Source organism: Diuraphis noxia, unplaced genomic scaffold (genome assembly GCF_037042655.1).
Source record: "Diuraphis noxia isolate RWA-SAM2 unplaced genomic scaffold, SU_Dnox_SAM2 contig0001, whole genome shotgun sequence".
Taxonomy (NCBI): Eukaryota; Metazoa; Arthropoda; class Insecta; order Hemiptera; family Aphididae; genus Diuraphis; species Diuraphis noxia.
The window spans coordinates 66,091,009-66,106,827 of record NW_028301711.1 but is presented as its reverse complement, the minus strand read 5'-3'; the positions used below and the strand labels follow the sequence as shown (position 1 = coordinate 66,106,827).

The 15,819-nt window shown below is 28.8% G+C and overlaps 1 protein-coding gene across 2 annotated transcripts in view; it reads right to left on the bottom strand.

Annotated features, from left to right (window-relative positions):
- LOC107168652 (galactosylgalactosylxylosylprotein 3-beta-glucuronosyltransferase P-like) overlaps positions 1–15,819 on the bottom strand; it is an 89,773-nt gene that overhangs the window by 23,775 nt on the left and 50,179 nt on the right. For both annotated transcript variants that reach the window (XR_016189522.1, XM_089216420.1), the window contains exon 2: positions 9,045–9,628. Coding sequence is in view for 1 of the 2 variants with exons in the window: in XM_089216420.1 (XP_089072546.1) it covers positions 9,045–9,582 (538 nt within the window). In the remaining variant the exon portion in view is untranslated. The remainder of the gene's footprint in view (positions 1–9,044; positions 9,629–15,819) is intronic.

Here is a 15,819-nt window from a genome sequence, read left to right as displayed (position 1 = left end):
ATGTATAACTAAAGTGACCATATATTTTTTTAATCAAAACGGGACAAAAAAAAAAAAAATCATAATTATTTGTTACAAATAAATATTTTTAATTTAATAATATTATTAGCAAATTTCTGTGGTACTTACAATGTTTTTAAAGCACAAAAAAATTAAATTAACTTATTACACTTCCTAGGTAATTTTATTATTATTAACAAAATGTTTTCGTGTAATAATTACAAAATTAAATACTTGTATATTTTTCGTTTGAACAAATTTGTTGTAGTAAATCTGGCGATGACTTCAGGAACGAGTAAAATTCTGTACAAGACATTTTAAAGTTAACTTTTGTTAGTAACATTGCTTTTAAACTTGACACTTGTAGCTGTGTTTTTTCGGCCGTCCATAAATTGTTCATTAATGAAAAAATTCGTTCGACTGGTGCATTTGTAGCAGGCATGCAAAGAACATACTCAACAATTTTTTGAAAAATGGTGTGGTTTAAATTGTTGTCTCGGAAGTACTGAAACACTTCTATCCAACGATGCTCCGCATATTTATTCGAAGAATCTGAATTCCACTCTTCCACTTTTTTATCTGATACATACGATGAAATTAGTGTAAATTCATCAAATGCCTCAGTGTCCTGCTCAGAACCGATTAAACCTTTTTCAATTAGCACATCCATTGACTTCTGTACTTCTACCCACGTTAAGATTTTCCTCAAATCGACCCATTTAAATACCTGCAATTCAGACTGATTGTACGAAGTCCACTGCTGAAGGTATTCAGTAGTTGTCTTATAGAAATCCGAAGCAATTGATTTCACGTAGTCTTCTTGAACCTCTCCTTTTTTTTGCAAGTCAGAGAGTAATCGACGGACAGAATAAGGTAGAAATATAGAACTCAGTTTTTCTTCTAAATTTGCTCGTAACTCATTGATTACTTTGGCAGCTTCAATCGCTGAAATATTCTGACCTTCAATCCTTAATACTGCTGTATGAAAAGTTACCGACTGACTGTGTACGAAAAAAAGCCACAACTCGGAGGTAGGGCACTCGAAGAAATTTTTTAAAACTGTTGGACATTTTTTTATACTTAAGAAATACTTTTTCAGTGGTACATATAACTGCAAAACTCTTTCGATGGCCGGCATTAATGCGAGCCATCTGGTTTTACTATAGCCCAGTAATTTCTGGTACTCAGTTCCAGCTGCCTCGCAAAATTGTTTTAAGGCTTCCTCTCGCACCGTGTAAATGTAGAAAAAAGAGTAAATTTTAACAATTATACATTCTATATCAAATGGCAAGCAATCTGTAGCACATTTTATAGCGTTGTGAATCACGTGGGCGACACATCCAATTCCTATTAATGATCTACCCGTAATTTGATGTAATTTTGCAAACACGTTATTCTTTCCTTTTCTTTCTGAACCGCCAAAGTTGCAATTCGTATTATCTCCGCAGAAAGCAACAATTTTGGATAAAATATTGTGTTCTCTCAGCACATCGGCAACGTAAGATACAATAATATCTGAGTTTTCGCCGAATAACTCTTTAAACTCCAAAATTTTGACTTGCACTCCGTCATATGGTAAAAAATATCGTACAAGAATAGGAAACATTTTTTGTGATCCGTGATTTGATGCATCAGTTGAAATAGATACCCAAGTAGCAGTAGTAAGGTGCTTTTTCAAATCGGATATTGCTTTCGGCGCAAATACGTTTTTTATTATTGCCTCTGTTTTTGTACGCGCGCATCTAAATTTCGAGTCAAAACACGATTGGATTAGTTTGGACGCACAATCATTTGATCGAAAGCTGTGATTTTCTTGAACGGTATGGTAAGCCCAAACTCCTTCTGCTGCTGCAATTTCAAGATCTTTAGAAGTTGGCGTGTTAACATTTTTGAAATATCTCTGCAAAGGATGGCTTGCTGCTGCAGCACGGTCAGCATTTTTATGTTTTTCAGATCTTAAATGTTGTTCTACATCACTCCCACCCCCGTGTGATACAGAAAATTGTGTCGAACATTTTTCACACAGTACATCAGATGGGCAAATGCCTCTTAATTTTATAAATGGATATTTCTCTTGGAGAGTTTTATTAAATATACACTTACGTTTCGGCATCTCGAATATATAAATGTACGAGAACACAGTACAACTTATTTAATAGTTATATTATTTAATATACTTATACGATTTAAAATAGGTACCACACAATATAATTATAAGCAAGAGCATCTAAAACAGTTGACGGTTACTATAATACTAATACTACTAATACTGTAACAGTGTAACAGTAACAATAAGGTCAATACTCATAGAAAATATTTTGGGAATTTTGTTTTAGTGCTGATATCACAGCGATTATATAATACATTAGATTAATTAGTGTTAATACGTCGCGACAGTAATTATTTTTATATTTTACCGTTGTCTCGTTATCTTATCTAGATGCCATTCACGGTCAATAACGTCAAACACACACCACACACGCACACATAAGAAATAAGATATAATAAAAACGATATTTCGTCAACGAACATTTATTTTCATTATTTTTTTTGTCTACTTTTTGAAAACGGGACATTTTAGTGTCCCCAAGATTTCCCAGGGGACAACGGGACACAGATTTAAAAAACGGGACTGTCCCGTTCAAAACGGGACGTATGGTCACCTTATGTATAACCCAAAAATCAAACAATGCCCAATCGTCTTACAAACTAGGTCAATATTAACAATAGTGATGCGCGATGACAACCGACATCAATCATAATATAGTATTTTCGAATTTAATTGCTTTCATCAAATATTTATTTTTTAAATTTTATCTAATTTATTAATATTTAGTTTCATTGGTTTTGGTTTATCATATTCAAATTGGGAATGTAATATGCAATAAGTTTTTGAAATTAAATTTAATTAAGAGATTTTAAGGAATTATGAGAGAAAAAGTATTTAGATATACGATTCTTAAAAGCCTTTAAAAAAAAATGTTTAGCAATACTTCGTTTCTTCCTAACTATTAATATCATTACTTTTTCAATTTAAAATTTAATTGTAATTGTGTGATAGTAAACACTATAAAAGACACCTAATCCATGTAAAATGTATATAGAATTATAGAATTATGTGGGTATTACAATAATAATGGACTTATTACAAGAGTATTAAAAATACATATTATAAGTACGGCAAGGCCTAATTATAGATTCAACAATATTTAAACTGTTACAATACATTAAAAATTATTAAAATATTTAAAACCGTTATTTCGGGTGATTTGTACTTAAAAAGGCATAGTTTTTACAAAGAGTAACATCAAAAGGAATTGAACACTCATAATTTTCTTATCAAGCAACATATCGGGTAATTCAGCTTATCCTTAGGAATAATTATAAGAATAATAATAAGAAAGATGCGTTGCCATATTCGTTAAAATATTGTATTAATAAAGGATTAAACAAAGTTCTGAAACAAAAATCTGTAATTTTTTACAATGATATTTTACATGAACATAAATGTGATTTAAAAAGTATTATTTTTCGAGGTATTGAATTAAATTCATCTAAACCCAATAATGTTGTAAAAATTAACACTGGTGAGATTCTTCTTATTACAAGGATAATTTAGATGTGAGGAACACAACATTATTTTTCATGGAAATATTTTCAAAGATGTAACTGACGATTTTGAGTTTCACTGCCAATCAACAAAAATTGGAATCGTAAAATTAGGACGATTATCAAAAACTGTAAGAGTGGTTCTTTTAGAAAATGTTCTCAAAAATGTGTTCTTTTTGAAAACAAAAATATATTTGGTATCACAAATCTTCATGAATCTTAAGCTAATAATAATAATCATTATTGAACGAATTTGTAAATATTTATAGAATTTATACCAAAGTTATTACAGTAAAAGTTATAACATATATATTTATTATTATTATTTAATATATTTTGTATTGGTAGTATAAATAAACATGAATTACAAAAAAGGCACAATTGTTATCAAATTTAAACAAGATACTGGGAATGCAAAACAATCTATTGATCTAGTACCTATTACATGGATATATTATGATGATGAAAAAAAATTATATTGTAAATACCCAGGCAAAAATAAATACAATAAAATAGATGTTATGAGCAAAAATCCTTGATGTATAAAGCAACATGGAGAAGCTTTGAAATTAGCATAGTAAAAGAAGCCCGTAATAGTATTCACACTACTATTAAAAATCGTAATGACTAAAAAATCAATTTAATTTAGATGGTAATTTTATATTTCTAGACAGTTATGAACAAGAATTAAGGCGAATGAAAAAGGCATATTCAGATGTAGTAGTACATAGTAGTAATATAGATGATGTAAATAGGTAGTTCAAAAGAAGAAGAAGATATTATACAGTTAAGTAATGATGATCTTAGACAATATTTGAATGTCCCACCCTTAAATACCATCGAAAGTAGAGAATATCTGGTAAATCTTAAATTATGAACTGTATTGTCATTAAACATATTAATATGTATTTATGTTTTTTAATTTAAATTCATTTTCTATTCAATAGATAATGAAAGTTTAGTCTGCAGATTTTGAAACAAATATTGACTTTTCAATGAATGATGCTGGTCATCATCACTTAATTTAAATTATGTATCCAATAAGTTCAGTAAGTTCCAAACTTAATATACCTAAATTATTGTGCATATTTATTTTCATGAATTATTATTGTTTAGAGCGTTCAAGAGAGAAGAATAATCCTTCTTCTCCAAGTTCATCTCCCAGAGCATTAAAAAAAATGAAAAAGTCTTCAGTTATACAAATGAAGAAAAAAGGTAAGACATTTTACAGTAGTTAATACTTTGACCCAAGCCTGGGCAAGTTAATGATCATTTTTAACTGAGTTAAGTTAAGTTAATGGAAAACATTTTAAAAAGTTTAAAGTTAATAGTTAATCTAATTCTTTTTTTAACTCAGTTAAGTTAAAAGTTATATGAACATTTTCAATTAACTTATTAACTTAAGTTAAGTTATTTTTTTTTTATATAATATCTATATAAATAATAAAAATCATAAATATTATTGACCACAGGAAATAGCCAATAGCTTTTCTATACATAGGTATTGAATTAATAGAATTATGTAGTAGGTATGAAAAAAATACAAAATTGAAAATGCCGAAACAAATACAATCTTTTGATTTATTAACAAACTAATACAGACAACTGATAAGTATTATGCATTTTTTTTAAATTATTAAATAAAAATAACATGGTATTTAAGAATGTACTCTGAATACTTTTTCAGGAAACTAAAAGTCTAAAACTGTTTGAGAATATAGCCAACTATATACTTCATTATATTTATTATTTAATTATTTATAAATTAACTTAACTCGAATTTGATTAAAAATAACTCGTTATTTATTAAGTTTATATCAATTAAAATAAGTTAAGTTAAAAATTAAGTTTATGAAAATTAAATTTTAAAAAGTTAAGTTAAAAGTTAAAATTAACTTAACTTTTAACTTTTTAACGCGTTTATGCCCAGACCTGCGTTTGACCAAGTTCAAATTTTGTAACTGAAATTTTTTCTACTTTTAAACAAACATTTCTTTACTATTATTTTCATTAGTTTCTAAATTTATAAATGTTTGTTACAGATACAGCAATTCTTCAAAAAAATTAAAAATATTGTCCAACATCTGGCTCTGCAGGTTAGGGTAAATTTTGATAATTAATATTAAAATTGTTAATGTTAAGGTAATTTTTTTTTAAATATTATGTTAAATTTAAATTTTTCATTACAGCTAAACATGCCCCTGAATCCAAGGCTCATATTGAGTCATTGCGAAGAAGCATGGACAGAATCAAAGAAGAAGCCATACTAACTAGAGCATTATTTGCTACAAATATTAGTTATGTTAATATCGAAAAAATATTTCAAGAGCAAACTATGACTGATTTACCAAAAATGGATTTATCAAGTTTTATAGATTTTGATGATGGATTGAAAAATGACATTGAATTAATGAAAAATCTAATAAATATAAATTATTTATAATATGTACAATTTATTTTTTAATTCATTTTTTCAGAAATTTTTCATGGTGCTTAATATTAAAAGTTCTGCAAAATTATCAGAAAACCTAACATCTGTTATTCCCAAAATATTGTCGAAACCCGTATATCTACTCTACAGTGCTTTTGGCAGAGAAACTAATGGAGACATGGAGTTAAGAAATTGAATTTTTCTTATTTTTCTTATTATTATTTTTACTTTCTAATACAGAATAATGTCAAAGTAAAATCATTATATTCATTATTTTATGAAGTTTGAGATTTGATACAGTTAAATATATGTATATTATCTGAAGAAAATTGTATTTCTAAATCTAAAATTGTAAATATTGGTAGAGTACTAATTGGGGGTACTGACCAACAATAATAATAGGCTATAGGTAGTTTTGTACAGAATAGTGTAATAGTTATAATAGTTATAATAGCCAAATTTATGACAGTATAGCAGTCCAGTAGGGAAATTGTTATTATACCAGTATTACAACGGTAATGTATGTCAGTAATGCTCAAGTATAGGAAATCCAGTAGGTATAGTCAGTAATGTGTCTTTATTGAACGTCAGTACTGGCCAAGTACTGAAAATCCAGTACAGAAAAGCGTTATGATCTCAGATATATGCCATTACAGGTACCAGTATTGGTTGCCAATAGTGGGCCATTACTAGTTAGTACTAATACAGTACTGTGCCTGTTGTAAATTTCCGATAGTATAATATAATATCATTCAATATTTTCGTTTAATGGATATGCTGGTAAGTAAGCTCAAATATCATATACACCATCAGTAACGGCTGACCCGGCATATTTGCTCTTTTTTTATAATCTTACTATTATAATATTACTTTATTATATTTGACGTGTGGACAGCGGCGGCCGTTACACACTACAGCTTATATAGGTAATAGGCAATAGACACAAATAGTGTTAGGGGTTAGGCTCGCCCGGACTTACAGTGAACCTAGCGAATAATTCTTGAAATATTTACAAAGTTGGGACAGGCTACTACTATACTTCATATTATATGTTGAGAATCTTGTTCTTTTTATTCGTGCGTGTAAGTAAAACGTCCCGCTTTTAAGTCAAGTTATACCTACACTAGTCGTAGCCATGTGTGTATACAATGTTTTATGTTCGTAAAAAATAGTGGTAGAATTTAGATATACGTTTTGACCACGATTTGTTTTGTGTGATAGGTAGTTACAATTAGGTAAAATACGAATAGTTTTGTGAAAAATATTGAACGTTTACTTAACGTGGTATAGCACATACTAGGTGTCTAGTTATTGTATATCTTTTGTTTAAACATAGATGTTAAGAGTATATATTACATAGTACACATATATACCTACTATATTATCATATAAATTAAAAACAATTAAAAATATTTTGTCTCTTTAAACGTTTTCAATTATAGTCCTATCAGGGATTATACGTTATGGATAGCGACGTATCTATAAATAAATTCAACATATTGCAAATGTGTGTGTACCTGTGTACTGCGTAAGGTGGCGACAATTTTAAAAACAAATTTGTGAGTCTTTTAACAGTGTCGAATGCGAGGAAATTTCAATGGACTTCATGCGTATATAACAAAATAAATTAAAAACAGTAGGTATTTACAAATTGCGTTATGCTCACGTCCTAAATTTATGCATTTGTGATACTTGTGATGATATATATTAAACTATTTGGATTATTAAATAGTCTATCAACATTCTTTTCTGACTCTTATAAAAGAACGAATGTTTGAAAAATATAACAAAAACAATTAGGAACTGGCCAGAATAAACTAAGGAACTTAAAAAAATTGGCAAAACCCGTTGGTGGTCTAGGGAAAAAGCATTAAAATGAACCAATGAAAATCTTGAGTCTTTTAAGCTAATGGCTATTGGGAATAAAATGCTGATGGAAATGGATAATAATATTATAATAAATGCAGTTAGTGAAAAATCTAAGCTACTAATGCTACTATCTAAATTATTACCATAAATGTATAATTCTTTTTTTTTATATAATTTTGAATAATTTATTAAAGGTATTGTTTATAATTAATATATTTTTTCATTATATATATATATTATATATATAATATATAGGTATGTTTGTCACTTATTAAGTATATCTGAACTATTAAAACACAATATATAGTAATTAATATTGCGTTTATGTCAAGTTTTAACTATTAAACTAGGTATACTACCTAATAAAATGTTTTCTTGTATTAGTGATGTATTAATATAACACATAAGAAAATAACCTAGTGATTGAAATACTTTTATAGTTTTATTAAAATTGAAAGTATAAATATTATTATAAATAAAATTATATGTATTTATATCATTCTATTGAAATAAGTAAATATATATATATATATATATATATATATATATATATATATCATTGGAGCGCAGAGAGAAAATTTTTTTTGGTGAATGGTGGCTGGCCTGGATAATTTTCAATCTACCGGCCTGAATTTTGTTACTACTCCACCCTTGTTGTTTATCATCAATTATTATATAACTATGGCAGGAAACTATGCGTTTTCGTGCACGTGCCTAATATTATTATAAACTGAAAATAAGCCAATGTTAAAATGAAAAGTTTAAAAATTAAAGTCACCTTTTAATATTTAGTGAACGATACGCGAACGTCATTCGTTTTTTTTTCAAATAGAACGTGCACATGAACGGCGTTTAAATTTTTAATGAATTTGAAAAAATGTTAAGACGCTCAATTTATTTACTATTTATTATTTAATAAATATATGTATATCATTTGGATACTTTAGAAAATGTATATGATCTAAAGTCTAAATAGTGTTTTTATTTTTGGGTGATGGGTTGAGTCCTATATGTATATATGGGTTTTCATATAAACTGCTAGTAAACTATTTATAAACAAAAAATTAGATTTTCTTTTTAGTGACCGTTCCGAACACTGTATTATTATAACGATTAAAACAAAGGCGGAACTTACCGATTAAATGATTGTATCTAACGCCGAACGACTGCAGCAGGACACCGAGGTGAGGCGATTTAACGTGTGAGTCTTCGACGACCAGCCAGTGTATGTCTCTGACCAGCATAAGCGTTTGCGCCAGCCTGGTGAGGTCGGCCACTTGTTCGGGCCGCCGATACGTGGGCGTGATGACGTAAACGGTGCTCGGTTCGACGGTGGTCATCCCGGGGCCACCGCCATAGCCACCACCACCGCTGACGCCGTTACCGAAGACACCACCGCCGACGTTGCTGCAACTGGCGCTGTACACCACGTACCGGGCTATCTGCCGGGAGATGCCCATCAGCAGGTCCCGAGACACGCCAGCGCTCTCGTCCACCACCACCTTGGACAGGGCCATCGACACCAGGTCTTCGGCCACCAGGTCGGGGCGGGCCACTGGCTGGCCCTGTTGCTGCGACCAGGCACCGGACGATTGGTACTGCAACAGCACCACAAACACGGTGCCCATGGCCAACGTCCACAGGATGCGCATCTGTATGGATACGGGCAACATCGCGGTGGACGGGTGCCATTAGTCTGCGAGCCTCCGCGTCCACGCTCTGAAAACACGAAACAACAAAATGCGTCATCATAGGTAATATTATATATTATACGATAGTCTAAAAAACCACCTCATCTCCACCATCCATACAAATCAACACAATATCATCATCATTTGAAACTTTCAACACAATTCACCAGAAAATAATGGAAGAATGGCAGGATTTTTGGGAAAATCTACCTCTTACCAATAAATTAAGAAATGTAAAATTATTTATAAAAACATTAGGTGGGTTTATTACATAACACTATGTACATTGTACATGTTATAATCATGTTTCTTCCTGAGTGGAGCGAAGTAATATTTGTTGTTATACTCGTATTTTTTTGTTGAGCGTGTTTTATTAGTAGAAAATTTGTTACGTTCAATACTTTTAGAAGGTCATGATCGAAAATTCTATGTACCTACCTACCTACTTGGCCTATACTTTACCAAATAATCAAGAAAAAACAATTGAGAAAACACGTGATTTTTATTACTAGTTTTTAACTTCATTGATTTATAATAAATTTGAATGCGATTTAACAAAATCAAATGACCGTAAAGGATGCACGATTTTACAAAATAATTAGAGCTAATATCGGGCTATTTATAGATATTTAAAGAATTTTCAAACAAACATTTATTAAATCATCAGTATTCATCACCCATATTAACAAGTTAAGCTATTATAATTTTTGTGTTAGTCACATATTTTTGTTACGCCCTGTATATTCATTATACATATATATATATATATATTTTTTTTTTACTATTCCATAATATCAATTCTTTTTTATCTGCTTAAAAAATGATTAACTGCAATCAAAAATATTACAAATAACAAAACAAATTTAAACTTTTTCGATTATTGAATTGTCTACTTATGTATTAAAGTTTTTGAAAATGATAAAGAAGTTAATTTCAAATTTACTGAAAGCAATAATAATTTGTTTAACGAGTGCGTTTTTTTATTAGTACCTGTTTAAAGATTATATTTATTGTATGGATTTATTTAAAATCGATTTTATGAGTATATGTCACGCTTTAAAAACGTTTTTTTGTCCTTTATCGAGCGAAGTAATTTAACTATCAATCTTGGTTTTATTATTTTTGCCTTTTTAACAATAAATTATTTTGGTTTATAAATAATCGCATTCTTACATAAAAAGTATTCAGATGACAGAGACAGATCGTCATTAATAATCATTTAATCTGAGGCTCGTTCGTGTTATTAAAATAACAAAACACTAAATGTTTTTGAATACTTGTGGATTGCTCCTGAAAAATCTCATAAACGTGCTGTCCTGTAGTTGATATAAAACATATATAGAGTCCATGAAGCAAATTAAAATTATTTATGAAAAACATAGATTTGTAGTGTATTTACTGTTTAAATATGCTCAATAAAAAAGGAATCACATAGCAAAACACAATAGCCATTGATATTGTTATGACTAATTATAAGTAAAATGCATATTATTACGTCTCTATTTTTGCAGTATACGAATCACGAATGCCATCCGTTTATAATAAAGGAAAGCCTAAATCTATCACCACGCGTTCACACCACTATAGCTAGCAGCATATAAATACGAGTAAGTAGTCACACATTTCTACTTTCATCGTAGGACTTGTGTAAATCGTGGACTTAGTAAGTTACATAACTGTTTAGTCCTTACATTTTATTTTATTTTTTTGGCTCGTGGATGTCACTAACATCATTCTGATATTGATTATACAACGGTGAGACTGGCATTTAGCAGGATGGTGAAGATGATACTTAGGCAGATTGTAACAGACAGGCAAGTGGTGGATGGTTAGGTTAAAATAATATGTAGTTTAATTTTGTGGGCTGAAGGCCAACTATTCAAGGTGGTTAGAAGCACCCATATATGTATAACGTATATTTAAAATTGCAAATAAACGATACGGAACTAAGTAGCAGTATGTATTCTGATACAGTTTCCATCCTTTCCTTGTTTTTTGATTGGAATGGAAAAAAGGTAGTGTTGCGCTGGGACATTATGTATTGGTTAATTTCCAGTATAAGAAACTATATGATCTCAAACAGAATAACAGAGCTTGCGCTAATGTACAGCGCCTAACCTACAGTTCTAAATAAAAATGTGCAGTCCTTATTTAAATGTTGTGCAGTTCATAAAAATATTATGATTTGAATTTTCAATAATTAGTTTTATATTATGTGACATAATTTATGTCTATGAACTTGTAAGTTGTAACATAGGTATACCATTTGACATTGTGTTTCCTGAATTTATTAGAAATTATGATTAAAACATTGATAATAAATGTTTATCTATGATTATCAAAAGATTAAAACTACGGTCATAAAACAGTTCTAAAACCGTGACCATGACTCGTTACGTTATGCCGCCAAATATTGTGATTGTGTTCAAATTAAGGTTAACTCTATGAATTGTGATGACATATAAACATTTAAAAAAAATAATTTTAACGTGACAATAAGAAGATAAGTTTCAAAAACTGATTGGATTGACAACATTTTTCCGAAAGTCAGGTTTGCGAACACGAAAGTTAAATAATATTTTTTCTAAATATAATCTTCCGTTGCTAAAACTGCCTAAAGTATTTGAAGTTCGATGGTCACAGTTCCTCATACACTCTTCTAAACAATGCATTAGTTTCCTGGTCTTGTTTAGTATAAATATTGTAACCTTATTAGCAAGAATACTTGTAGCCAAACCTCACAGCGTGGATGTGGAGCGTTTAATAAGTGCCAGTAATTTATTAAAGTCTCCATTACGTTCCTCCATGAGTGTTTCAACCGAAAATTTGTACTTTACATACATTATAATATGCCTCCCTTATATGATTGGAATCCCAACATGTCAATTCTCAAATGGATGAATAGCAAAAAACATAGAGTTATTAAAAGAACAAAAACTAAGCAACAAAATTATTTGAATGGTGTCTTTCCAGATGCTTTTAAGACAAACAAACATCACCAAATGGAAAATAGCGATACTGATGAAGAGATTGTCACCAAAAAAATTAAATTAAATTAAAAGAATTTGTTATTTTAATTGTTAATGTTCATATATTATGACGTATAATATAATATTTTTTTTTTTTTTTTATTTGCGAGCGAAACGAGCATCAAATTTTTTACTTCTGTAATACAAACAGTATATTATTGTGCAGTTCTAATATTTTTTTAGCGCAAGCTCTGCAGAATAATTTACTTATCCTGTTTTCAAATTTATTACACATTTTTATTATTTATTTCAATGTTTGTATTTTAAAATTATTACTTAAAATAATATATGGTATTTTATTTAATCAATAAATTGTGTCTCTGTCGTTATTCAACTGTATTTCTCCTGACAACCAATACACAGTTAAATAATCGAATGTACGAGTACGCAGTGCCCTGAACGGTATACTATACAAATTAAATATTTATGGTATTATAGTGAACCGGCCATGGGCTACGGGACCACTTAACATAACAAAAACATGTCACAAAAGTCAATTCAATTTTTAGCATATAACAAACACGATCAAATATAGTTATATTATCAGTTGTATGTGTTTCTTTAACATAAAATACTAACTTATTTCAATACTAAAGAAAAATCAAAATATAGGTTATATACTTATATATTATTATAGGTATCTACCTACTAAAAAAAATTTAAAAAATGAGTAACTCGAGAGTATTAATTTTAGTGTATATTTATTTTAACATAGCAAGAGTAAAATAAACTAAAATATAAACATAATATTGTAATATATTATACTCCAAACTTATTTTGAGCTAATGTACGCGACTCAATAAAATTAAAACACAAAAAAAAATGCAACTAAATTATTATTGGTAAAATAGGTTATTAAAATGTATATAATCGGGAAATAGCTATAACGTAACAACGCATCATGGTGGAAAGGAGTAAAGACCATGGTCTCATTCTGGACTCGACAATTCGTTGGGAAACAAATGACCCCCAGCCATGCCCGTATGCATAGTCCTGTTGTTATGTGTCACATATAATTGCTCATGTGACCAATAACTAAGTGGCCAATAATATTTTTATGTAACTCTTAACTATTTTTGTGTACCACATAAATTGTGTCTTGCATAAACGATATTTATGTATTCCATAGTTATGTAAAAGTGTATGTGATAATAACCATTGTTATCAGTGTTACTAAGTTCATATTAGTGAAAATTTGTGAGATAACGAATAAAAGTAATATTTTAAAATTTGTATAATTATTCATATTATTTCATTTTGTTTTCTGATTTAATAAAAATATTATAAATAATGACGAGCAATTCAGAAAAAATACACCAAACACTCCCTCTACAATATTACGGGGTTTGATATGAGCTTTATTATAATTTTTCTCTGCATTTGTTACTGGATTAAGTAAAGGTGTAAATATGTAAGGTTTGCATGCATATCCTAAAGAAATGTATTAATTATTTAATTTTATTATTATTTTTTATTTATTATTAAAAAAAAATATAGTATATATTATTATTATTATCTGGTTAGGTTTTTAAATATTAAATTAAATACTTATTTTTAATTAATAATTAAATAATTTTTAAAAATTAAAGTTAGGTAGGTATTTTACTTGAAAGTTTGCTGTTACATAAAAACGTAATGTTGTCAATAACTGTAGAATGGGAGGTATAGGCAATCCTCGATTATTGTTATAGTGAATACCTAATAAATCTACTAATTGATCCATAACAATAAGTTTTGGAAATTGATAACGTTTCAAAAATGTATTGTCATTGTATTTTTTAAACGGATCTTCCATATTACGAATATACCTTCTTGGAATTTGTTCAACATCAAATTAGTCGAAATATTCATAAACCATTGCCACATAATTAACAAAGTCATTAAAATCGTCCATACTACTATATTTTTATAATACAACTATTTAAAACTTATATTTGAGCACAAAAAATAATAAATGTATGTATCACTTAAGAATTGTGGGGCGGAATTTGAGCACATAACTTTATGTGTTTGTTTAAAGCCTATGTAACACATAAATATAACTATGCAAGAAAAAATTGATAAATGAAATTATGTGTCACATAAATATGCTTTATGTGATACATAAAATAACTATGCATACGGGCAATAGTGCATTAGATAAAAAGATAAATATCAATGTAATTCTACCGATCGTTTACCTTGCTACTAATGGCCTCATAAAACCTATCCATTTTAAAGGACTCATATATAGCTATATGGTAAACTACCATTTGTTTTCGTAGTAATAAGTTTGTTATTCCTAAATTAATGCGTAAGAGTTTTACTTAAACATTATTTTGTTTATCAAATTTCTCAGTCTTGGGTAAAATACTTTTTAAAAGTATTTGGAATAAATTCTCGGATATTCATGACAAATAGTATTCCGAATATGTATTCGAATACATCCAAAAAATAGTATTCTGAATAAAGTATTTAGAATATTATAAAAATATTCCAAATACTTTTAAAATATTTTTTGTTATAGATATTAATAAAATAATAATTGCTTTTGGGAAATTATAGCCAATGTTTAAATATATTATAATATATTGTTTGCAAATTAAAATTATAATATATACCTAACTATAACTGTTTATGATTTAAATATTATATTATAATAATTTTTTATAATATTTATAATGATTGTCTGCAATTATTATCTTCTATGAATAATATTAATAATATTATTAAAGTATAAAATCTTTTACCAGGACAGGCACAGTTGAATACAATACATACTAAATAAGGAATGTAAAAAGTATTTATTTAAACAAAATAACCTGGAAATATTAATTTTTTTTTTCGATAGAATATCATCATATTTTTGTTTGAATGATGTGATAGATGGCAATAAGTAACCAAAATACATATGTTTTTACCCTTGTATACATCTAGACAGGGCATAGCCCCCACGGCTTTGTAACGTTTGACAAGTGGTGGGGACGCTCTTTTTTTTAAAGTTAACAGAGTCTCCCTACTTTAATTTTGTCAAGTCGAGCACTGCTATTAAAGTATTCCGAATATAGTATTTGGAATACTTTCGAAGGTATTCTGAATACTGCATAAAATACTTTTAGGAAAAGTATTTTCAAAAGTATTCTGAATACCTAAATAGTATTCCGAATATTGTATTTGGAATACTTTATTCCGAATACTACCCAAGACTGTC